At 41.8% G+C, this 27,091-nt stretch overlaps 1 protein-coding gene across 1 annotated transcript; it reads right to left on the reverse strand.

The window, feature by feature from the left end:
* Positions 1-548: 548 nt before the first annotated feature.
* Positions 549-27,091, reverse strand: DYNC1LI2 (dynein cytoplasmic 1 light intermediate chain 2). Its single transcript, XM_030955895.1, has 13 exons — positions 26,952-27,091; positions 26,222-26,295; positions 25,688-25,804; positions 19,634-19,864; positions 13,360-13,526; positions 12,883-12,976; positions 12,190-12,325; positions 11,762-11,873; positions 11,027-11,086; positions 10,257-10,298; positions 9,726-9,843; positions 8,633-8,749; positions 549-3,542 (listed from the first exon to the last, which is right to left on the reverse strand). The coding sequence occupies exons 1-13, from the start codon at positions 27,044-27,046 to the stop codon at positions 3,436-3,438; spliced, it is 1,470 nt and encodes a 489-aa protein (XP_030811755.1). The 5' UTR covers positions 27,047-27,091; the 3' UTR covers positions 549-3,435.

Genomic DNA, 27,091 nt, shown 5'->3' on the forward strand with positions numbered 1-27,091 from the left:
CAATCTGTGCAGGGGAACAGAGGCATCCAATTGATATGAAATGAAACAAACGATGAAAACAAGCAGCAGAATCCTAATTAAATGCCCACTCCTTCTGTGCTTACTGGGAAGCTCTTCTTACACCCAGCCAAGTGAGAACAGTTGACTATTGGCAGACAAGAGGGATTTTCAACACTCCAGCAATTCACTCCTTAAACTTCCCATAAGCCTGGTTTTGAATCGTGCTAATTCAGGATCAGTGCTGTGCTTGGGAACAGTATTCCACAAAATACATCTGAAGCTGGTGAAGCACACAGCTGTCCCCCCAGCCCAATGAAATACATTATTTTGGACCAAAGCAGTTGTGCTGTGAGCTGTCCCAAGCACAGCTCTGCTCCACTGGCACAGGACACTGCTCCCAGCTCCAGAGGACTGGCACTGGCAGCTGTCACTAACCCAGGGACGCAGCTCCCAGCCAACCGGCTCCTCCTGCTCACAGAGCTTACCCACACCCTGCTCCCACACAAACAGTGCCAGGAGGGCATCTCCCAGACAAAAGCACAGCAGAAAGCAGTCTGGATTCATGTTTATTGAAGCCAGTAATTAAAGACGTCCTCATTTTGCCAGCACTAGAAAGCAAGGTTCCACATGACTGCATACTGCACCTGGTTAAAGCCATACAAGTGGACTAAGGTTTGTTTCATACATTTGCAGTCCTAATTGTAAGTTGGAAGAAAAACCAATAAACTTAGTATACAGGACAGTGAACTTTCATTTACAGCATGTATATTGTTAAGTTCACGATGTACAGAGCAGTCACTTTCAACGTAGTTAAATTAAATAAAATACGAAATTCTGTTCAGTTTAAACAGTTGTTTTTTTTTTTTAATGCCAATAAAAAAAGTGCAAACTTAAAATCAAGCAGCATAACCACAGCATTTTTATGGAGGGCCAATCTTTAAAGTTTTCTATTTGCTTCAAGTTGAATGCTTTCATTTTTTGTTTTCTTAGTTTAAACATGAACAGTAGATGCAGTCACTATAATGCATATAAATATAGGCATATAATAGTTTAAACAGTCTACCATACAAGTGTATCTGCAAATAAAATGAAGTTTCACTTGAAAATGTAAAGGCTGTTTGCATTTGGCCTTTGGTTCCAATGCTTGAAGACACCAGAATAACAACTGTGCAGCTCACCAAAGCCAGCAGACTTTGGCACCCACAGGATGCTACATTACTTACACCTCTCTTCAGTAAACTAGGAGCATTCACTTGCAATTAGAAACTGGAAATCTGTCCCTGTTTTGTCTTTCTTCAAAGCTGGTAAGTTATGACACAGTAACAGTTTTGATCAGTTTTAGTATACTCAACATTTTTATACATATGGAAAATACTTCCATTGTAAGTTTTAGCCATATTGCTAGAAAAGTGCTTATCAGGTTAGATGACAAAAAAAGGCAGTTTCAGACTGAGGTTTTCAAACTATGCCATTACAATCACACACTTTAGTTTTCTTGTCCAATTGTTGATGGTTTAGTCTCCAATCTCACTTCTCAATGTCAGAAGGACAGTGTGTAATTACTTCTGGTGTGGTAACTTGCAACTGGCACCCATTACACCAGAAAGTGCATCCACATCACCATCAGCCAGCCACAGTCTTAGTCTAACTGTTATCTAGACAACTGTATAACTTCAGGTCATACCATTTCTTAAAAAAGTAAAAAAAAAAAAAAAAACAAAAACCAAAACCAAAAATAGAGTATTTTCAACAAAAAAACTGGCACAAGTAACATACTCATGATAATGTTTGTCAAAGAGGCAAGTAAATACTCTTAGCTTTATAGATGTCCAGACAGACTCACACGAACAGCTTCTTGCTGTAACATAGGAGTTGAGGTTAACACTCAGCACTGTGTTAGTGGTCAGTCTAATTCTGTATCTTAAAGTAACAATATATATTAGGGAAGTTATATCCAGACATCAGATTTAGTACAACAAGTTCATATTAATAAAAAGTAAACTCTGTATAATTCAAATTGTGGTTTTTCCCTTCAGCATTAAGAGCACAGAATATGCTTGGTATTTTTAATTTCTGGTAGTGTGTCCATGTAAAACAAGCATACTGTGTATAAAATCAAAGTGCCATTTCAGTAACCACTGCAGCTGTGTTTGTTTGTACAGAATGAGGGTTTATGTGACCATGGACAGGGCTCCCTTAGAGCAACGGGGACAACCACAACCCATCTTTTCAAATGAAATGCTACATGAAAGAAAACACAAAACAACTTCTTCAGGATGTCCATTGTGTACACATTCATACTTTTTAGGTTACCTTCAGAATTGGAGTTAGCTGCACCTGCAGCAGATGTGGTTGGAACTAGGGCCTTGAAAGTTTTTTTTAAAAACCTCCATAGGTGTAAGGCAGGAATCCATTTTAGCTTGGAAGCTAATATTTAGTTACAAAAAAGTAAGAAAGAAAAATACTGAGAGTGTTCTGTAGCACATTTCATTATGGGAAAATGATCTGTCACCCACCATTCTTCATAGGCCAGCCTCTTGGCATAAAAAAGGCAGAAGCTATCAGAAAACAGGATTTAAAATTAAATACAAATTGCCAAACTACTGTTTTTCAAATAAAACCAAACAGTGACTGTTTGTACTACAGTGCACAATAAGTTCAAGCACCTTCTAAAGACACATCACATACTGTGCCAGGCACTTGGAGCTAAACAAGTTTAGTTTCTCCCTTTGTCAGCTACACCAGAAAGGGCATCCACACTCTTAAGACTTCTTTAAAAACTAAAACAAGATTTATAACAAGAATAAATTCCCATGGTTCTTAGTGTTTGGCCTGGAATTCTCCAATGTAAAGTAGTCTTTTAAAAACAGTGACTATTTACCCCCTGTGAAACACAGGATTTGACAACATTGCTCCTCTCCAGTCAATCCAACATTCCGGTTTCTCGCTGTCCCAATCCGTTTCCCCTTTTAGGGCTCCATTCCCCACCTTGGCTTCTTTCCCCCAGTTAATGCTGTTCCACCACCACCACTCCAAGAATATAACGCATTGCAAACATACAAGTAGCCAATTCCAGAAACTCTGAAAGAGGGTTTCAGTTCTCTTCCTTGCCTCGTGTGCAGTCAGTAGTACTTTTAAGAGAATTCTCCATTTTGCTTCTCTGTGCTCTTCACAACAGGAAATGCAGCTGCACCTGCTTTACCTCCAAACCAAAAGAATTGCCCTATATAAACTCTAAATGGTTATCTTATACAGAGGGATTTTATATGCAAACTTCCTGAATGTGCACTTTTTACTGGGACAAGGCAATGATGTAGTAAGCTCATTTCCCCTGCCCCGAGAAACTGATAGCATCTGCCATAGCAGAAAATTCCTGGTCTTATCAGATCACTATACATAGTTATTTGGTCATTTACATCTGCATTGTTCTGCCCATCAAGCCTCGTTCTCTGTTGGAGGAGAGTTTGTTGTTACCATGGGGTCAGGCTTGCGAGTGATCCTGTCCAGCTCCTCCTGAGCATTTGCCAAAACTGTCTTTTGTCCTGGAGAGAAAAAGAACACAAAGCAATTGAGTTTCAATGAAATGTTTTAACCAAGAAGCACAAGTGTTGAATAAATCACCTTTAGATGACAATATATTATTTATTTCTCATTATTTTGCCACTTTCCCAAGGCCACAGAGCCTGGCACAATGCAGGGTATTTTTTGTGTAAAGACTGATACCCAAGTTTGATTCACTTTAAAGAGATGAAAAGCTGAACTACACAGCAGGAAAAAGCACAACACTACCAGTGATATGTTTATAGCAACTAACATTTAAAAATAAGTATATTTAGAATCTTCCATAAAAATCAACCATACACAATTCTACTATAGGCATTGATAGCAAGGACTTTATTTAAACCCAACTTTTAAGCACAAGGTATGTAGGACACTTGCTAAAAAAGAAAACCCATCGCATTTGAATATGAAATAAGTAACAGGAAGAACTCTGATATCTGCAGACAACGCTTCCCTTCAAAAGGGGACAGGAATTGCATACCCATGTAATATCTCCAAGTAGGCACTTCAAAGCACTTCTTCAATTGGAACCAGACACACTGAGGTATTTAATGGGAAGGCATATCTTACGTTTCTATATTAGACTCAAAACTTTTTAACAATTCTCTAATTGAACCATCAGCTTACTTCAGTGTTCCTGAAAATTATAAACCCACAGACAAATTCATCACCAAAATTGGAACAATATATCCTAATGCATGGAGCACACAACCATTTAAGATTAAAAAGCTATTTTTTTAGACAAAAAGTAGATTATATAACCATGTACAGCTCCCTTACATAGCCAAAGAATTTAACAAGCATCTGTTTTCCAGCTCAAATGTGTGTGAAATATTAGGTGGATTTTTTCCAGGGTACATGCTGAAAACATTAAGAAGGTAAGATTTGACTGGTAGAGATTCAAGTGTTTTTTTCCAAAGTACAAAGACACAACCAAGTTAAAAGGTTACCTTTAATCACTAGAAAGGTTTTATAAGCCACAGCACTGTACACGGTATCTACTCAAAGTAGGAGTATTTAAGCAAAATTAAGGCGTTAGTACATTAATTAATGCACTGCAACAGAACTTAAAATACAAAACACTTCATGTGTAGATTAATGGCACCTGGGAGTTTAAAAACCCTAAACCCTAAAACAATAAAGGCCACACAAAATCCTCACTTAAACAAGAGCAGATCTAAAGAAAAACCATGACTTTGTTTTTTATGCTGGATGAACTGGCTCCTTAGGGCTCCAAAATAACCCCAAGCAGTGTCCTGCAAATACCTCATGTGGGCAGGAAAAACTCTCCCAATGCAGAGGAACATACTCCTCTTTCCTACCACAGGGAGCACCTTCCAAAGGAGAAGAAATACAAGGAGCAGTTTTTAAGAAAATAAGAGTTTCCCCTCAATTATGAATGACAGTGACACTTGCTTTCAGTTTCCCTATAAATTTCAAGGAGTGAAGGCCTCATTCAGTGAGATGTGCTCTGGACAATTACATGCCCTCAGGTCTGTACAATTCCCCTTGCTAGAACAGAGTGAGAGCAGGGAACCCGAGTTCTTTATCCTCTGTACAGGAATAGAGAGGGAAGGCAGCCTTAGAATTTGCAAGGATCTTCTTCTGAATATAAATGAAATAACTGTGTGACTATAGAAGTTCATATGTAGAGAAACAATCCACCACAGAAATAACCAATTGAAGTTTTTTGAAATATCACGGTCTAGACATCAAAGAGTCCAGAAACAAAGGCAAACAAGTAGCATAGCATAGCAGGAAAAATGGACATGACACTGCCCAGAAGACAGATTTTTCTCAGGTAAGAACTGTCACAATAGAAACCAATCCATCAATGAGGCTGACCAGTATTGTTGAGACCCACATTGTCACTCATGCTGGGACAGAGTCTCAACATTTCAACCTCAGGCTACTCCTAGCTATGAGAGAAACAGATGGGCTCTTTAATGCTAAATATTTTTGTCATCAACCTTCTGAAAACCTCAGGCTCTTTAAACAGTTTAGACATTTGAAATGCTTACAAAGATAATTTTAGCACATTTACTTGCACAGAGGATGCTGCTGGAAATAATGCTTTCCCCAAGATGTTCTGATGTTCTGCTCAACTCTTCCACAAAGGAACAGGTCATCTCTTCTGCTCTCACCAGGACCAGGTACCTCACAAACCCAACAAGAGGGAGCAGCATGAGGAGCCCTTACCTTCTCAGCACAGTTTAATCTTACACTGGTTCACACAAGGTGTGAGCACAGCAGGTGACAAGAACAGGCACCTTCTCCTGGGAGTGAAAGCCAACTGTTCTGTTCCCAAAGCCAGGAAAGGAATAGGAGCTGCCAGCTCAATGTAGCCAAGAAAAGCCAACCTTGAGATCATTCAGGAGAAGCACTTCCACCCTAGAAAGAGAACTGCTGCAGCAGGCACTACAGTGAGGGAGATCTGCAGAGCTCAGTACAATATTCTGATCATTGTGTGTGAATGATGAAGAAACTAGTGGGGAAAACAGAGCTCAGCCTCTAGCAGGAGACCAGAACCTGTCTAATTTAGTCTGTCAAAATCAAAGTTAAGGAAGGATGTATGATTGCTGTGTCTACATGTTTCAGGACAGAAATTATCTATTCCAATTAGAAGTTAATGCTGACACAAGGGAAAAAAAAAGTAAAAAAGCTTGTTATCTTTGAAAGTCCTGGAAGGCATAGAATATTCTAGAAGACTCATAGAGTACAGTCCATTACAGACTAGTTTAGCAGTTTTCCCAGAAAATGCAGTTATGTTTTAGATGCTTAGAACAGCCTACAAGCCCAAAACCAGCAGGGTCTGTCCTGACAAGTTCTGCCAAGCCACCCACATTTCTATGAAAGGATAACAGGTCCTGTGCAGAAGGGGTCGATATCATATCTCACATCACCTTCACAGAAATGAACTTTAAAAAAAAGTCCTTGATATTTCAGAGAAAATGAATGGATTTTAATTAATAAAATTACCCATTAATTATCCATAGCACTGGTCAGTACTTTTATTCAGCAATCTACTGTGTCCTGCTATTGAAGAGAGCAGATATGTAGGAAAGTGTGCCTGAAGAGACAACAATCGATTTGGAAAGACAGGATTGGGGAAAAAGTTATTTACATAAATTACCAAAGCAATGCATGATGATAGAATGGAAAACAATGATTAAGCAAACACACAAGCTTTTGAGACACTGAATTTGATACAGACTAGAAATCCTCCTTCCAGGAGGCATAAAATGTATGAAACTGGCTGAACTGTTATAGAAGGTCCTGCTCAGTGCCACAGAGATGAACTCAACGCCGTGGCCCCCTGAGAGATGAGAACAGAGCACATCTCTAGCACAGATCAGCTCATGCCCTCTCAGGGCAGGCAGGGCCTTGTCTGCCATCCCCAGCTGTTTCTGAGCACAAAGCAAACGGGGGTGAGCAGAGTGCCAGGGGGACAGAACTGTCACAGCCAGACAGCATGGCCTGCACACAAATCTGTTCTTGCAGCCCACACACAAGTCACAGGCAAAGGGGAACAGCTTTCAAACCCAAACACTGCTGCAAACACAAAGAGGCTGCACTGAGCTCCACTGCCACCCAAACAAGACCAAGAGTACTGAGATTCAGAAAGACTGGGCAAAGGAAAAATGTGACTGAAAAATTAATACTGGAATAGGCTTCCTGGAAAGGTGACATTACAGCTTTTATTTCTGAGTTTGATTTTTAATCCCTAGCCAGGTACTTTCCAACAGACTTTGCTTCAGGTAGAAAGCATGGAAGAAATAACACCTAAAAATAATTCCAGTTCTATTTTTATAAAGTTTATTTTGACTTTGTGAGTAAAACATGAGGCTGCATTTGATGAAGCAGGGGACATCTTCCAGTGTTTAATTGAAGAGGGCATTCTGGATTATGAAAGAATTAGTTCAGTGTTTTTATAACATAGAAACAACATTATTATGGAAATAATATATAATATAAACCCCTTTTGTTATCTTCATCATAATTAAATTTAATAAAGACAAAATTACAAGATTCACCATGCTGAAACAAAACCCACAAAAAATCACACCTGACTTGCTGTAAGTCCAATCCTGGAATTTTTGAACTTTTAGAACATAAAATGTATATATAAATCTTCCCAGTTAAAAAGAAATTTAAAAATACCCAGACTGCAACTGCCTTGGCTCTCTGACTGACAGAACCATCAGTGTGGCTGGGAGCAGATATTTCTCATTTCCAGTTCAGAAAGCCTTACTTTCCCCTCTCAGCTGTGGGTTTGAGGAACTGTGGGGTTGGCATCACCATTAACACCCACAAGATGGCACAAGCTTGGGATCAGAAGGAGTGTATCTATCAGTAATTTAATAGTAAAAGAATTCTGGAAGGAAAGCTCCTGAACATTCAGTGTGATGGGAATGCCAGTATTGAACAGAAACAGTCAAAGAATCAAAGCAGTGAATTCCACCTGTCAGGTGGACAATGTATTTTGCACCACCAAGTCTGGGTAGGTACCAACCACTCTGACAGGTTTCTTTCATTTTCATTGAACTGCTGCATTATTTATCAGCAAGGATCTCCCACAGTGCAGTCACAGCACACACACAGAAGGCACCCATTTGTCAGTGTTACCAGCTGTGCTGGATTGCAATAAAATTCTAAATAATTAACGAGTGAACAACTTCAAGCTGTCACAAGCAGTGATTCATTTCAGCTTGAACTCTGGGGAGATTTTTCAATAGTTTCACTGCTAACTCCAGCCCAAACCCAAAGAACTGCATCTCCTTTGCAACAGTGAAGCATCAGGAAAAGAAAGGAAGGAATTCTGAAGTTGAAAAATAAATCAGCACTTTCAGCATAGGATCAAGACTCAAATGTCACTGAAATCCCAGCAGTGCAACTTCACTAAAAATTAACAGAATTTAACAGAAGCCCTGGAGTTGTGATGCAGCAGTAGTTTAGTTCTTCTTTTAAAGACATTTTGTACTGTCATCTGTCAAGGTCTGTCACTTTGCTGACCACTGTAAGAGACACACCCAGGGACCAACGAGCCAAATCAACTATTAAAAACAATTACCTGATTTCTTGGCTGTGCTTTGCACTCCTCCAGCACCAGGACTTCCAGGAGAGCCAGTCTTTTTGCTCAAGAGACTGTTAAAGAAACTAGCCAAGACACCTTCACTTGCAGCATTATCTAAAGACAAAAAAAAACCCAAATACTGATTATACAGCACACTGAGAGCTGGTAAATTATAACCTATTTTCACATAGATACAAATCTCTTGCCAATCAAGGAAATAAACCTCAGCTCTGAGAAAATCTGCCCTTTGTTCAGTTTGAATACCCCAGTCCTTTGCATACCTTGGCATAGGCAGAGATGGCTGAATGCACATTCCTGCTTTTCTGGAATGATGGGGGGGTGTAATGAAATTTTAATCTAAATATTTGTACATTTTAAAGCTTTTAATAAATGTAAAAGCCAAGAGCAAGATACAGACACGAAATTCAAAGACTAATAAGCCCATTAACAACTTGCACAGATGTCCCAGTACAGCCTTTCATGCCACACTGCTTTTAACAAATCAAAACTTGGCAATTCAGCAATGAGACAGGATCCAGAAGGGCATTTTACCCTCTGGAAGTGAGGCATGGCCCTACAGTGCACAACAAAAAACAACACTGGCCCTGCCGACCTTCTTAATGCCCAGAGGGTAAAGAAGCCCCTCAATGCCATGGAGCTGAATGTCAGGGAAAGATCTCATTTCCAAGTGACTCCATCTGCTACAGCAAATGACATTCCAGAGAGGGCTTAGTGGAACAGGGTTTGCTGTGGATTCCAGAATAAGTGATATGAAGTATAAAACTGTTCATAGTTTAGAGCAGTCTCCACCCTAATAATCCACTTGATTCATAAGAAATGTATTGAGGCAATTTAAGGAAATTAGGATGCATTCGACCTCTGTCTGATTGCTTGGCAGTAACAGAACTCTATTCCAAGTCACACAAATGACCAGAAAAGAAAAAAAAACAATCCAAAGTTATGTCATAAATGCATTTCTGTTATTAAACTAGCTATACAATTAGTGAATAAGTACCCAAATCTTTCTACAGAAGAGGATTCACGTTAAGGGAAACAACACATGATAGAACAGTAAAAGGCTCATTCATACTTTTAATATTTGGATCTGGTTTCTTAACTGATGTGATTGGTGAGGCACTGGGTACATTGGTGGGACCAGCTCTGCCTTGAGTCCTTGGGGATCCTGCAGGGCCTCTTGCAGGAGATTCCTTAAAAAGTCCAAATCACACACATCAGAAAAGAATTTCAAAGCATTAGTTACATTAAGCAAGTTTAACATCACATACTTTTTCAGCCTTTCTACTGACACTGTAATGATCACAATGGAGAAAGAAAACAAACAAGCACCCAAAAAATCAGTTATTTTGGAAAATGTGCCACTATTACAGGAAAGGCTGAATCACAGCAGGAAATTTTCAGTTCAATAATCCAATGTTTCCACAGTGAATTCATAAGCAACATTTTAAAATATTGCCTCATTATTTATTTCCTTTCTGCAGTTTGCAGAGATTATGTAGGTTACACTTAAATATAAAAAATGGATCTCTGCAGGTTAGAATCATTCCCTTTTTCCCTTCAAGGAAACAAAACACCTCCTACTCTTTTCCTTGGATCTACTTACTGATGCTCTTGTAGGCGTTGCTGGCTGTTTGGCAAGGAATGACTGCAAAAACAACACATTAGCATATTAAATATATTTCAAAGAATACAGAGGAATAAAATACAGTGAAGCTGAGTAACCATAAATTTACTTGATCTTTTTCCTGATATTTACAGGATTCCTCTTTGATATTTCCATACTTCCCCACTCTGCCTCTAGAGGACTGACTGCAAGGAGTAAATAAGCTTTGGGCCTTTGTTTCACACAGCCAGCCCAGAACTCAAAGCCAAAATCACAGACACCCCAGTCTGTAACCTCCAGGACATTTATAATCCTGGATAGGGATGTATTGCTATATTTTTTAAACTATAGAGTAATAAAGAAAATAACAAGTTACAGCATAGCCAAATTTGACACAATAAAGTCTTTCAAACCTCTGGCTGTAAGGAAACTGCAATGCCCAGTTGTTAGGTTTTAAAAGTATTTCTATTTCACAGATCAATACAACTGTGTGGTGAAATACAAAGTCTCTTCTTCCTCTTCTCCTTTGACATGAACATTCTTTCTGTTTTCAGCATATCTTCCCTTCAACTTGCCAAGTTAAGTGACTGAATTTCCTACTTGCATTTGTTAGAATAAAGTCTTACTTCACAATTACATCTGAATTTGCAAAGCTGAGAAACAGCTACCTGGTGATTTAAATTAGGAATGAAAAAATAAGGCAATAACAAGGGAGAAATTAAAGTGAAATCTTACATAGCAAGAACTTATTTTCATTCTTCCATTCTTACCTGCTGCTTCATAAGAAATACTTGCTCATCTTCTGCTGCCAGCTCTTTATCATGGACTAACTGTTGAACAAGACATTTTGTTGTTATAAGTAAAAACTGGAATTACTGTAACTGGTTTTTATGCTTTGGTGATCAAAAGGGAAGAGAGAGAGGCAAATCTTTAAGACTACTGTTCACTTTTTTTTAAACTGTTCTTTCACACTTAAAATAATAGTACCATTAAAGAAGTTGCCATTAAAAAATACTGTAAAATAAAAAATATTGGAGTAGATGAACAGTGATGCCAGCACTGTCCTACAGAGATAAGCACTTGGTAAGTAGCCACATTCCTCTTTTTAACTTTGGATATTGATCTCATCTGCATCTCTTCAGTGAGCTGAGATGATCTTGCTTTGCCTTTGCATGGCAACCTCAAAGCCATGTGAGGACAAATGGAAATGTCCTACAAAAGAATTTTCCATTTTATGGGTGTGTTTCTGCCCCATGCATGCAAAAATGATAAATGTAAAAACAGCTATTCCTGGACTGCCTTTCATTCAATAAGGTGAATGGTTTCTGGGTTTGCTTGCAGTATTTTAAATAACTAATAAATGAAAGCCTGACATTTCACATATTTAGATTAAAGAAAAGAGTTACATTTGTATTTGGAGTTCCTCATTATTAATAGTCCTTAGCAGCCATTTGAGCAAACTCTACTTATCTGTTGGGATACAGAAAGAAGTAACCCCTTTTTACCTTTCTTACAGGAGGTTTTACAATGAAGTCCTCATATGCATCTTCTGGTTTTACTGTTGTGAAGTTTTCATGTAAAATGGCAATTTTCTTCTCATTGTCCCAACCAGCAGGTCTGTAAAGAGAATAAAGCTTTACTTTTTCTACAGCTTCTACAGAGAACATTTATTTACTGCCCTCTACTTAAATAAGGCAATTTTCTTACAGATTAGCCCTATTACTCAGCTAAATTCCAAGGATACAAAAACGGGAGTGGTATAGTCTGAGTCAAGTAATATGCACTAAGTTGCTGTTTAAATTTGGGATTCCACAAGACTTGCATACTAAGTTTTTGACCAACATACCATTTAATTTACTTTTATATCCATGTTACATGCAGTGCAGTGCTAAATAAACCCCCCTGGCACAATGCTGCTTGTCCAGTGACTCACATAAAAACTGCATCCTTCTCTACCACTAAGGCAGGTGTGGTAAACTGGAAACCGTAGGTTTTATGTACAATGTACTTATACAACAGGTCAAGGTTCTTCTCCTCCTTAACTGATGTATAAATCAAGGCAGCCCCATCTGGGCTTCTGGTTAAGGAAAATTAGGTAATATACAGTTTCTAAATTACAATAAGAATTTCAAAACAGGAATGAATAGATTTATAGCTACTAACTAGGCAAAACTAGAGACATTTAGTATACAGGGGTGAAGGGGATATAACAGGGCAAGGCTCGTGGCACTTTTCAGTGACATACACAGAAATTATCCATCCTCCCAGGCTTACATGGAAGCAGATCTCAGGCTTACATGGAAATTGCAATTTCTGAGGGGAAAACCAAGAAAGAACACTTCACAAAATGTAAGGCAAACCCTTTATAAAAGAACAAAAGGTCTAAGTCCCATGCACAACTTAAAAACTATAAAGTATTTCATACATCTGTCAACATTTTAAAAAAACAAACTATATACATACTTACCTAAGGTTGGGTATGTGTAGCATATACCCTAACCAATAACTAAACACCAAGCGATCTTGCAGAGCAATTTCTTGGACGAATGTTCTGTGCAATTCAACATGAAAGCATCTCTTACTGCCTCCAGATTAGAGGCAATCTCCTCAGCACAGAAAAGGATACACTGTAAGCAGAATCTGCGGATGTGTGACTGAATGAAGTCAAAGTGTTCTTCCCTGTAGTCGTGCTCCTTCTCCAGGACACTCACTGCATCACACTGGGAGAGGCAGGAAAACAAACCAGAAAAACCCAGGCATTTAACCCCAGCACATCTTAAAACACCTCCCTTACTCTTACACAGTCCCATCACATTTACTTTGAGTCTCTGGTTCTAAAATAGCACTGATAAATCAAACACTAAAGTAATTAACATATAATTGATAAAGTTATTACTATTCCATCAAAGTAAAAATTGATGTCGATGGCAGAAGCTCACTTGTAGAACAAATCCCTCTACTGTTAATCCATAATTCAAGCTCACTTGTAGAACAAATCCCTCCACTGTTAATCCAGAATTCATTCAGCCTGTCTGCAGAAAGCATGCCTCTAACAGAGAAGCAATGAAAGCCAGCACAGCAGCAAAGAGAAGCAGGGGCTCACTTTAGTGCACACCACGAGCACGGGAATGCCCAGGTTGTGAGTCAGCACGTTGTCTCCGAGGGGAAGGGAAACGTGTTCATCCTCCTGGCCGGACGAGGGGCCTCTCCTCTGTGGCGATCCTTGGTAACCCTCTTCAGGTTCTACATACTCCTGAAACTCCTTTATAACTATTAAAAGAGAGAGATTCTTAGGCTGCAACAAAGGAACTAGCTCTTTTTAAACCATAATTAATCCACAACTAACTAGAAATCTCAAGTTGTTTTTTTTTTTAATTTTTATACTACATGAGAACTGAATGCAAGTTATTCCAACAGCATAATACTCCTCCACCAAAACTTACAGGAAGCTAAATCAAGTGGGATCTGGAGTCATTATAAATAATCACAATTATTTGCAAAAATGCATATTCCTGAACCTTTCATTATAGGGCAGTTGACAACAGAAAACATAAATGTGGTTTAGCAACACAACCTATACCCTGCAATTTGTACCTATTGTGGAAGAAAGCATGGTGAAAATATAAATGTACACAGAAAACAACAACCTGAAACAGCCACTTTTCCTTACGAACAATTACTTTAGTTCCTATTACTCTATATTTCTGTTGCAGGCATCCAGTGCTAGAAATATAAAACCTATGTGCATAAACACAGAATAAAGAGCATCTGCAGGCTACCTGAAGAGACTCAGCTGCATTCTGGAAAACTACAGTGGGGTCCAGAGTAAACTCAATGCTTTTTATGTATTAGTATTTTAATTTTATTGCAATAGTATTTATGGCAATAGTATTAAGGCCATTTTGGAAATGCTCTGTGAACCCATACATCCTTTATCAAATGTGGGCTGCAATCTACACTTTAATGTCTTTTATTCAAGACCAAAGCCACAGACCAGCTAAATCTGTGTCCTGGATGTGGCTGCTCCAGGCACTCACTGCCCCGAGGCCCTGGGCTCTCCTCCTCCTCACTCAGCCATAAGGAACCCTCACAAAAGAGCCAAGTGAACTCCATAATCTGCTCCCACCAGGGCTCCTTCATTTTAGAAACAGTGGGAGCAGAGTGACTGTAGGGGCAGTCAGGAAAACTTCTTAGAAAAGCCACCAGTCTCCAGGCCGGTCAGACAGAGAGGCTGCTCAGAACACCCCTGTACCAGGGAAGGAACTGCCATGAGCCTCTTGAGCTTAGGAAGTGGTAAAACCTCAGGGAAGCTTCTTATACAAGCCTTGCAAAAAGAAGCCATGGTACCTTTTCAAAACAGGAACCATTCCTGCAATGGCATGGGTGTGTGGAAGGAAGAACAAATCAGAAAACTCTTCTGTTTAAAGCTGCACAATCTACAATGCTTAGCTGAAATACAAAATTGTGTGATTCTTGTGGAAGAGAACTCCATTCCAGAGAAAAGCCTAAAAACCCCAAACTAAATACAGACCATAAGACTTCCAATCACCAATTCAATATATGCCAGGGTGCAAGGAAATACAAACAAATGAAAATGAAATGCAGCTTCTTTTAACATGGGGAGAGAGTGCCTTCTTGTGGAGAAGAAACAGCAGTGCTCCAGGATGCGGTCTCCAGGACTGTTTCTTAGTCAGCTACAGTAAATCAAAATTCCATCATACATTCTGCACATTCCATGTGTTTATTATCTCACCAAAATCATTTAACTAGAAAAGAAGTTTTTTGAAGTGCCACTTTCCTTTATTAGCTTTCCCATTACTATTTACTTTTGAGGCCAAGTGTATTAGAGCAGTTCAGATGAGTCTCTCTGACTTAATCACACAGAAAAGACTATTTGACAATACAGCTCTCAATTTACCACAGCACTATAATCAGACAGGAGTTCTTTCCTCGGTTTTGTTCATATCAAAGCAACACAATATTTTCTTTACTGAGCATAAACCCCTTCATACTTGGGGAAAAAAGGCCTCTCCTGAAGAGAGTAACAGTCAACAACATGAGAAAACACAAGATGCTCTAAGAATTTTAGAAATGTAAGTAAGAGCAAATGCAACATGGAAATTTCAGAAGTCTGATGGTTTCATCCTCATGAATTTCTGCTGAATGGGAACGAAGGGCATAATCCCAGAGAGCCACAGCTCCCGGCCCAGGAGTCAGCAGGAGCCAGCAGCAGCACCAAGGCCACGCCTCACACACGGAGGGAGAACACCTCTCCACACCCTTCCTGTGGAGCTGAGCTCTGTGTGGATTCCCAGGGATGCACCTGGCCTGGCATTAACCCCTGCCAGACATGGAGCAATGGGACACAGCACTGGGCCCAACAGGGGCAGCTCTGAACAAACAACTGCCGAGTTAACAGAAGGTACCAGCCAGAGCAAGAACGTCTGACTACAGCACCCTGAGCACACAGACACCACCTGAAGTCAGGAACAAGTGGGAGCTCCTGAGCAACAGGCTCTTCAACACTGCTCCAGGCCTCCACTGAACCCCACTCCCTTCTGAATCTAGTCCTAAGAATCTAGTCCCAGTGAACCTGAACCCCAGGCACTGTCAGATGCCCCGATGAACAAACTGCACTCTCACAAAGTAATAAAGTAGCTCACTGCAGTTAAAACTTTCTTTGACACACAGCAATTTCATACTTTTTCTTACCTCCCACAGCTATGTCTCATTTGAGCTCTATTCTCAGGCTTTTAATGGATATAAAATTATGTGTCCATACAGCTCATAAAATCCTTTATTTTTCCTTTTTTTCTAATGAGCTATGAATATTAGCTCCTCCCCATAGTTCTAACTGAGGAATCATCTTCTATATGGTATGGAAAACAACCATTTTCTTTATTAAGAAATAGTGAAAATGACTTCAGTTTAAGGTTTTTCAACAGGAAATACCCCTAAGATGATGCACATAAAATAGGAAGCCAGAAAAGCAACAGTTCCTCTGGAAATCTGTGAAATTCTGCCACCCATCACTAAGGTTGAGTACTCAGAATGGCCTATTATGTTAATAAAATTCTCACCAGGAGATGATGTGCCATTGAAATCCCACCTCCACTACAGAGTGCTCATTTATCTACCAAACTTGTGGCTCTTTAGAGTTTTGCACTGAACACAGCAAATGAAAGCCAAGTTCCAGCAAACTGTTTTGCTGCTGTTGCTCACACAAGGCACTGCACGGTAACTCCACCAAAAACTGCTGCATCACTCAGGACATGCATGGACTAGAAGCACCACTGAGACAGCAATCCACAATTATTAGGTTTGGTTGTTCCAGCAACAGGAATCTGCTCAGGCTTGGAGTGCTCTTAAACCGCAATGTGGAAATGCAGGCGAATGCTACAACTTAACGGATAAATCCCAAAGGCCCTGAACAGCAAAATGAGAAAAATGAAGAATATTTTTCTGAAACAATCATTCCATATTTACACTCTTCAAAGTTTCACAATCACTTTTAGCTTTTTTTGTGCCCTATCTTTACTGATGATTAAAAATTTTAGTCTTGTGAAAAGAATTCCTAGACAAAAGATACCTGGATAAACTATTTTTTAAAAATCTTTAAGCTTAAGAAATCTTTCAGCTCTATGTCAAATCAGAAAACAAAAAGGCAGACAATCCAAAACTAATTCAGCTTGAATGGGACAGTACACAGTTTGCAAAAATATCTTATTTTGTTTCAATTCTTTAGCTTCAAACACCCCAGAGGTCATTGGTGTAATTGCCATTTTACCAGTACACCTCCTTTCTGCAGTTCTTGACTGCTGACAGCCACCTTATCTGCTCTGCTGTCTTAAAAAGGGAGGCGATATCCCTGAAATAATTATTCAAATATGTGTTATTCAAAGAATGAATTATCACAACTGAGCCTGAATTAAATGGACATAGTTGACATTATGTACCTGACTCCACCTTAGCCAAGCTATTAGCAAGGAACCCCCAGAGGAGCTCGGTGATGGAGTGAGTGCAGGCAGGCAATGCTCTGGGTACATTCCCAAGAAGGCAGCCTGTGGCCTCCATGTGTGTCCTGCTGCCCACTCTGGAAGCTCTTTAACTCCAAAGGGAAGTTTCTCACCCAGCCAGGCAAGCCAAGAATCAGAATCTCAACCAGCAAACACAGGAGCAAGGGCTGGGTGCAGAAAGGCCTCCCAAACCCTGGCAGCAGAGACAAGCAGTCCAAAGTCCAGCTGCACTGACAAGGGTGAGCTAACAAAGGCATCTCTGGAAACTCTCAGGACCTTAGCAATGGAGAAGGAACAACCTTGCAGCACTTCCAGTGGATGCCAGCGGGGCAGGACTGGGCAGTGTTTCCCCAGGGCTCCTGGTGCTGAGTGTGACAGCCAGGGAAAGCACTGTGGACATTCAGCTTGGGATGGAGGAGCAGGAGTAAGGGAATACTCTGCTGGAGAAGGCAGGTGGTCTTATGCTGCAGGGGCTTAAATATGGCACATCCCATCACTCTGCACTCCATTTCTATGTTTCAACTGCCCTCATGTGAACTTTATTATCCTGGTTTTTAACATTTGGGCTGTTGTAAGCCAGTGACTTCATTTTCTAAGTGGCAGCCTACCCCAGGAGGCACAGGCAGCAGGATTTCAGTAAGGAGAGCTTTGCTGTGTAGCTTCAGGATGGGCAGCCGTGCCAAGGCAGTCACCAGGCACGTGTGCGGTACCCTGGCCAGTGCATTACCCTGACACAGCTACAATGGGCCTTTCCTCAGGAGGGGCTGCTAAGAGAATTACAGGACATGGTGGCCAAAGTTCTGAGCACAGAGCTGGCCCTGGGGACAGTCTGCAAGAAGCCAGAGATGTGTCCAGGTGACAACACAAGGGTCCAGCACAAGGCCTGAGAACACGAGATGGAAATTTGAAGACGTCAAGGCCCTGTGTGCCACAGCTGAGCCAGGGGATGGCACTGGAGCCAGGCAGGGGGGAACTCAGCCCCTCCCCCATCTCCTCTTCCCTTGACTCCAGGAGAGCTCAGAACAAACCAGGAGTTTCTAGGATACTTTAGAATTCTCTAAGATACCACTATTGGAAAGCCTTCTAAGTTCCTCAGACAGGGTACTCAAGCTTTGCTATAGCTCCTTCACAGAGTGCACTCTGAAGGGAAGGCTGAAAAGCTTCTCTTTCCAAAAGGAAAATTTAAGTGCACAAACTCACTCTTTATTTGGATTACCATAACATTTGTAGTGTCTCACAAACGTGCAAATTGGGTTGGATTTTGATACTAGAACTGCCTTTCCATTTCCCACTCCAAAAAATCTCTGACAGACCTTTTTTTCCCCTAAAAACTCTCATATTTTACTTTTTGTTTAAATGTAACCTGATGATCAAACCCGGGTGGTTTCAATCATTAAGTATAAACTGCAGCTGGTATGCTGTAGGCACAAGGCTTCTGGGAACATAATATTTAACATTCAGAAAGGATTATCAGCTATGCAAATACACCTGAGTGGTCACAGGCCAAACAGATCACACTGCTCCCTGTGGTAGCTCAGGAACCTGCCAGACCATATTTGCAAGGGTTCCACACTCCAGCAGAGTCACCAGGAGCAAAAGCAGCAAGCACAAAGGGTCAGTCTGAATCTACTTCATCTGAAAGGACTGGAAGTTACTAAGGTCTTTTCCACTAAAGAAATTTATTTTGGAGTAATTAAATATGAAAACAGAGAAAAAAAAATCTCAAGAAACATTCAACGCTACTTTAGGAAAGTGCTGCAGGATCCAATACTGCAACAATGATTGCCTGCCAGTGCTAGATTCCATCCTGCCATGGATATGCCAGGAAAGAAGGTTAATTTATACAACATTCCTAAAGCCACAGGGTAGGAATGACTCTAGTGAGACACAATTAGCTGCACCAGGTTCACAGAAACCAGAACCAGTTCTGAGTCACCAGAAAACAAGGGCAGAGAGACTTTCTGTAAGATAAGCACAGTATGGGAATGGGACCTGGCTGAGACATCACAGTAAAGCAGACAGCTCACTTCATCACTGAATCTTGTCACCATCTTTTGAAATCTGAATCTGTCATTTTACTGAGTTATTTTTTTAAATTGCCCTTTTTAAAAATCAAATTATCAAAATCTCATTACTGCCCAGGATCTAGACCAATAATTCACCTGATGTTTTGTCAGCATAGCAAAACTGGAAGAGTTGTTTTAAAGCCTAACACAGTATATTTGAATTAGTGTTGCAATCACAACTTAAGAGCAATTTTTATTCAACCCATTCTCAAAACACTGACCCAAAGAAATCCATCAAATGTTGTGAGAGCTAATTAAAAAACCAACAGCAATGTATGGATGCACAAAGACTTACACTTCTGCTCCATGTGCCTCATCTCTTCTGGAGGAATTTTCATCTTATCAATGTGTTCTTGCAAGACACTGGCCCATTTCTGTAAAGACTCCATAACAGTCCAAGGTCTAGACATATCTGCAACAAAGACCACGACGGTGTCTTGCAGGGATTCAGCAGAAACGGCGAACTTCAGCAGCCCTTTGTGGTACAAGTCTCCGTCCAGGATCCAGACGTTGCAGCGAGTGTGATCTGAAAGGAAAAGGCACAGTTGGAAGCCAGCAGATGCCAGGGCTTGCTTTGCCAGGCTGGGAATGACCAGGTGACAGCATCAGTGTTCAGTGGAAGGAGCAGACCCAGCTCATTATTTGCCTGCTTATTTATAAGACAGGTTCCTGTGTAAATGCCTAGATAAGTCAGAAATGCTCTCATTTCTGGGTTCAGAACATTTTCCGTAAAAAATAATTTCTGTTCTTGAGCTTTTACTCAAGACAGCTGTCAGGACAGTTTTTAATGGCTGCACAACATTCCTGCATTAGAAACAAGCCCAGTGAATCCAGAACACAGGGGATGTGTAAGGAAGGCCTGAAGGGGTGGCCCTGCCCCAGCCCAGCACGGGATGAACGCTGCCCTCGGTGTCTCCCAGACACATAAGCTGGTTTCACACACTCAAGAAACTTCCCAGCTGAAATAAGCTGCAAACAAGATACCAGCAATAAGCAGCTTAAGTTTCTAGCACAGGAGTGGGAGGAGCAAAAACAGGATGAACTCCCCACCTTCCCAACAAGGTTGTGCCCCCTGCTCTTAACTCACACTGACTTAATACCAGCTCCTTCTGCAGGCTCCTGACCAAAGGAGCACTGGGAAATGACCTGGTATTGCAGCTTTTGTGTTTCTTCCACAAGTGTTTTTGATAGTGGCAGGATGCTTCTTTGGAATGCAAGGCAGAGTAGAGGGGGATCAGCTGGGTCAGACAGCTGGCATTTTACCCCAAAACTGAACTCTTGGCAGGAGTATAAGAACTGAAAAAGAAGTCTCCTCCAGAAATGGTGTATCAGCATGAACAACCAATTCTTCCAAATTTAAAAAAATATAGAAAAAAGAAAGAGAGAAGGAGAGAGGGAACATTATCCTCAGAACTTCCTGCTGAAGAGGAACAACTTAATTGTTTCTATCTTCCAGATTCTTCCTAGTACCCCTCCCTAAGTATTCCCTATTTTACTATAGCTATCCAGAGGGATCAGTGAGTCTCTCTTGCACTACATACACAATATGTCACTTCTGAAACAGAGATCTGCAAACCAGCCACTGCAGAATCCAGATTTTCAAAGCAGCTACCGAGCTTCATAATTACCCTGCCTCGCTGTACTTCCATGTCCTGAATCTTTCAGCTTCGCAAAATCAATCCAGTCACTATGGCTATCATAACTTTATTCTGGGAAGGAATCCACCCCTCCTGACTGCAGAAAAAGGCAAAAGCTTGGCTAAGAAATCTGGAGGAAGAAAAGATGACAGATATATACATCCTACCTGTTTAATCAGGCCTTGCACAAAATTACTGAGCAGCCCAGTTCAGACATCTCATCGAGGTGCTGTATATGGCAGTCTATGTTTAGCATTTGTTGTAAGTTCTGTTGGGCTGTCCTAAAACATTCCAACATCAGCCATCACACAAACAGGCCAACAGCAATGCTGTGAACTTACAGCTCCTCTCACTGCCAGCTGCACCCCTCGATTCACTCTACAGTGATCAGTGAGGGTAAGCCCTGTGGAGCTCAGAAATGCACAAACGAAATATCTGTGCAGGACTCTCTGCATCCTAGAAACATCCTGTGTACATGCCCTAAAGCAGCAGCCTCCCAGTAAATAAAAACCCCGTGAGCTTTCTATGAGCTAACAGTTATTAATAGACAGGGACTGTGTGTATGTACAACTGTCTCCTTGGAGCATGAATGGAAGTTTTGAAAACCTAATGCAAATCTATCCATACTTTATGCAAGTTTACAAGTTTCCACAGCACTGATGGATTCTCCTGTGGGGAATACTCTGCAGAAAAGACTTTCACACCTTGGCGAGTTAGAAAAATTAATAATATCCAAATTCACTGCTTCTAAGTCTTGTTTTAAAGCCAATATCTAAGGTTAAAATTGTTTTGTTTGCTATGCACCTTTGTTCCCCTTAAGGATTTAATTTTTGCTTAACATGTGGAATGCAGACTGGAACTAAAATACAGGTGGGAACTACCACTCACAGGTAGTGAAGGAAGCCTGGGAAGCCTGGAAGCCTTGCACTCACATTAAAATGTACTCTAGCAAAAAAAATGTAACATTGTATGTAAAGAAAAGGTTTTGCTCCTTTCCAACAGGACAGAGGAATGTCTTGTGATTCACATTTGCTAAAACATAAAACATAAAAATACAGCACTGGGTGCTCATAATTTGGCAAGGTAAATTCAGCTTTGTCAGCACCACATCAAGCCCGTACTTAGTTATGAATGTTAACTGGGCCCTTCTTACTGGCCATGACACAACATACAAAAACAGAGCAAACAATTACCAGGTCCTGTTGGAAAAGCAGGAGCAACTTATCACAGGCTATTACAAAAGCTGCTAAAATCACATCTCTAAATCCTGTCAATATTCCATTGTCCCTTTAGTCCTGAAAAAGATTTTCCAGCTGTGATTAATTTTATTGCACATGGTTGATTCTGTGAACTGCAACTACATCTGCATCTACTCAAAAGATATCAGTGGCAATTACATATCCCTTGCTCAAGCTGTGAAGAGAAGCAAAAAAGGAGAAAACTTTCAAGAAAACTATTTTAAAGATGTTGACCAAAAAAAAAAAATTTTTCTCATTAGAAACTAGTGCAGCAGCAAGACTTGGTTCAATCTGGAACAACCAGTTCAGCTGGAATATGTATATGATATGGCTGAAGCCAGTCCAAACCTGAGGCAAAACCCAAGACTGCTTTGTTTTGTTACAAGCAAGAATGCAACCCCAGAATGGCTCCTCTTCCCTGCACACTGGGCACAGGTGAGGTGCATCTGTAGCCTGGCAGGTGAGAAATGTCCCTGTGGTGCTCCAGCTGACACACAGAGCACAGAGCAGGCCATGCAGTCTGGCTCCCTGTTCTGCTCTACATCCCCACTGTAACTCTGCCCTGCAAGGGCCTCTGAAAGCTACTCTAGAAACACAGATCCTTTAGGAAAATTGTGCACAGCTTCTCTTCTACCCCCTATGAATTCAGATTCTCAGTCCTCAAAAGCAGAGTAACCAGTAGAGACACAAACCATCTGTTCATCATAAAGACAGGCAAAAAACTGAAATTTGCCACACTCCCTGAGAAATTCCACTAATGGAGGACTCTGGGGCCTGAGCTCCAGGATCAGTAAATGTTCAAAGCTAAGTTTGCAGGCAGTGCTATAAATGCTTTCATCCAGATGAACTACGGTGTCATGTATGCAGGAGCAGCCATATGCTCTAAGGATAATGTAGCTGGGGATTTAGGAGAATCCTCTCTCTCCCAGGATTGCTTCTCAGGTCTCTCCAAACCTCTTCTTGAGCAAATGCCTTGGCCTAGGCAGCATTTGGGATAGTGATAAAATATAACTCTAAAATAAAAAGATATCTTTTTAGATACCTTTTTATTTTAAAGGAAAGAGACTTTTCAGACAGAGATTCAGTAGCAGACTTGGAATCTAAGTATCCTGAGCCCTGGGAACCAAAGCCCACAGGTCACACTGAGCAGTGACACCAGGCAGAGATGGAGCAGCTGGACAGAGCACAGTGCCCATGTGCCTCCAGCTGCCAAGAAACCAGCAGGGGACATGGAAAACCACACAGTCCGTGGGCACCTCTGTGAGCCACAGGGGCCCTGCAAGGCAGAGGTACCTCTGGACTTTCCTACAAACCGAAAAGAACAATTTAATTGCTGAGCTGATCTTAAGGAGGAAAGTAACGGTAAACTAAGATTGCATCCAGCAACCCAGAAACATTCTACTTTAGATGTAGGAGCAGCCAGGTTCAAACATCCCTTGAAGAGGAATGGGGAGGGGAGACCACGGCATAGGAAACAACACAGATTTTCCTTAAGGTTTCCAAGGGGAAGTGGGAAGTAGATAATGAATGACTCAGCATTATGAGGAAAATATTTCTCCTGGACAGAGTAAACTTATCTGAAATTAAGACAAAAAAGACTAAGAGAGCAAATAAATCTTCCATCATCTGGGAAAGAAGCTGAGATCATCTCACTCCACTGCAGAGTTTCAGTTACCAGTGTTGACCTGGAACCCCTGGAAATCCTTGTGATCTGGTCTTGGCTAGGTTGGAGTCTAATAAAAAGCAGAGACCCTCAGAACCACTCATCTGCTCCTGAGCTCCTGAATGCGTACTCTGAGGCTCTTTATGGCTCCCAGAACTGTGGGTCAATTATAAAGCCTTTGTTCCCCAATCTGGATATGAGCATATACTCATCTGAAGCACACAGATAGTTTAAAAACCAAATCCAAACCTGTCCCAGAGAAGAAAGAGCGTTATCTCTGCCTGCTGGGAGGTCCTGACCCACTTTGCTATTTATTTTGCTTGTGGATGACACTAATGAGACAGAAAGGAAAAAGGCACGTATTATTAGCTCCTAACACACCCATTAGAGGGTGCATGAAGACCTGAATTGGCCAGCTGAGCCTGTAGTCAGTCAAAAAGATCTCTTTTTTTCCTGTTAGTGCTGCCTGAGTTCTTATGACAGGCCTCTCCTAATCACTTCAAATACTTATCACTTTCAGCCACTCAGGAATAGCCCCAAAATATTTCCAGTGTAGGAATACACTTGAGGTTTGATAGATAACACCAGGAAAAATAGCACAGCAAACATTTTGCTGCTTGTAATAGCATCTCCTTTGAAGCTGCAAGCGGCCTGATGACACAGGCTGTCTCAGCCCTCCTAATCATAGGGGCTTTTTCCACCCTGAAGTGTTTATGCAGAACTAAAGCAGATTTTGCATGGTGGAAAAGCACTTACAGCCAGAACCTGAAGAAGCACTTAAAATTACAGCCCAAAAGATTTTTAGGAACTGCAAGGAGGCCCCTGGAAGATATGGCAATGTACTCATCCTTTCATTGTGCCTAACCTGGTACCCAAAGGGAGCTTCCTGCCACGTGAGTGCAGGCCCAATCTCCATAACAACCACTCACACATGGCACTTAATCACTCCTGCAAGCCTTCAGTGCATCTCCAGTTTCAAAATACCATTATAGGATCTTCCTACTTGTTCCCAGGAACAGGGATGAACCACCACCACTGCTTCCCTCTTCTGAGCTCTGAAGGAAGTCATGAATAGGAAGATTTACATTCCCCATTTTTAAAGACAATCCAACCCAAGGAGGTCTAGCAGCTTGCCCAAAATGAGATCAGCAGAAGCACATTTAGGAGCAAAGATAACAAACTCACTCCCCATCTCCTCCTGTTCCCAACCTTCCCCAGCCTTCTCAAAAATATGAGTTATCTGATCATGAGGCCTGCTTTTAAATGGTCTCTTGGCATAATCTCCCTCCATACAGTAGAGAGACAAGAGATCAGCAGCAGCAACAAAAACAAGGGGCAAAGAGCAAAGAGATCGGCTCCAGCTTGAGAAAAGTAAATGCTTATTCTGACTTTAAGTTCTGTTCTTCACTCAGTCAAAACATCTGTTAGCTGACCAAAATTCCACACACAGCCCCTGAGAAACACCCTGTGCCCAGAAATCCACACCGAGCATGAAATTTTCAGGGATGTATCCCTCCCTTTCTCCAGTCACACAGTAGCCACAGCAATGCCACTGCGGCTGCTACAAAGTCACCACCAGCAAAGGGATTTCCCCCAGCCCAGAAGGGATCCCCAGAGCTGCCCTGCCCCAGGCAGGAGGGAGAACAGACATGGACTTTCCCTCCACAAAAATGGACACAGCTTCAAAACTCCCAGCACCACCAGCTGAACCAGCTACTGGGGCGTAGCCCAGAACACACTCATCAAACCGCAATTATTAAAACAGCATGGCAGCAACTTAATTAAAGAGATTGCATTTGAAACAAACTTACCATCTCTGTCTTCATCATGAATATTCAGATACAAGTATTCCAGTCCTCTTCCTTTCTTGCCATGCTCTGCTCCCTGTATTTTAGCCATGAGTGTGGTTTTGCCTGAACCATCATCACCTGCCAGTAAGTTTGTAGAGGAAAAAAAGACACCTTCAGAATTCACTTGACTTCACAAAAAAGATTTTTTCACAAATTGCTTAATTAATGAGAAGCATCCTTGTACGCTTCTGAATCACAGTTATTTGCTGTTCTCCTTCAAGGATTTCAGCTAAATCCAGTGGCTGATACCAGAACAATAAGAATGAAGAACTATCTTATTCTCCATTATTACTTAAAATAGGCTATAAATCTAACAGTGGCAATCAAAGAGAAAGCAGATCTATAAGCACAAGACAAGACCATAAATCAAATTACATAACCCAACTGTAACGACCCCATGTGCCAGTTTGCACCAATCGGTGTTTGAAATACACTTTGTTTCTACAGATAAAAAAGCAACAAACCAACACCCAACTGGTTGTGCGTGTTACTTACCGAAAACAAGAATATTCTTGCCCGATGGCAATTTAGATCTGGACCGTGTGGAGACTTCGCTGAGGATGGAGGACCTGGGGAAGCAGCAGAGCGGCCGCGTTACCCCGCGGCACGGAGCGAGCCGGCTGTGACAGCACCATGAGCTCAGCACATCCGCACCCTCAGCCGGCACATGCGGGCTGGGGACGAGCAGGGCTGTCACAGCCACAGGCCAACTGCACTCTGAAGCACCACAAGTGTGCCACCTTCTACAGAAGAGCTTTTATGATTTCTAAACCACGGGCAGGGACATTTAAAGTTCTCCTCCCTTGCAAGAGGCCGCAATACTGCAGAACATTACTTTTCAACTAGCTTTCATCACAATCGATTGCTGTATTCGATATCTGTCCTTCTGCCACGATAGGCATTTTTTAAAGCGTTCTTTAGAAATAAAAGCCGAAAACACAGGAGATCGCCTTTGCCGGAGCCGGCCCCGCGGACGTCCCGCAGAGCCGCGGTCCCGGATCCCGGGCCCCGCTGCCCCGCTCTGCGTCACCCCCGTACTCCCGTCCCTGGGCCCGCGGGGTTCCCATCACGCACGCCCGGGTCCCCCGGCGCTGCCCCCGGGCCCCGCCGCCGCCCGCGGGACCCAAGCGCGGCCCCGACCGGCCGAGAGCCCGCGCTCCGCTTCAGCCCAGCGGAGCTCGGGCTCATCCGGCCGTGCAGGCCCCGGGCGGCCGCGGGCGCTCACCAGAGGTTCTGCCCCTCGTCCTCCTCGCCGGGCAGCTCGGCCCCGCCGGGCCCGTCCGGCCCCAGCAGCTTCTTCTCCGCCAGCACCGGCGCCATCTTGGAGCCGCCACAAAGAGTGACTTCACCGGGCCGCGAGGACCC

Source organism: Camarhynchus parvulus, chromosome 11 (genome assembly GCF_901933205.1).
Source record: "Camarhynchus parvulus chromosome 11, STF_HiC, whole genome shotgun sequence".
NCBI lineage: Eukaryota > Metazoa > Chordata > Aves > Passeriformes > Thraupidae > Camarhynchus > Camarhynchus parvulus.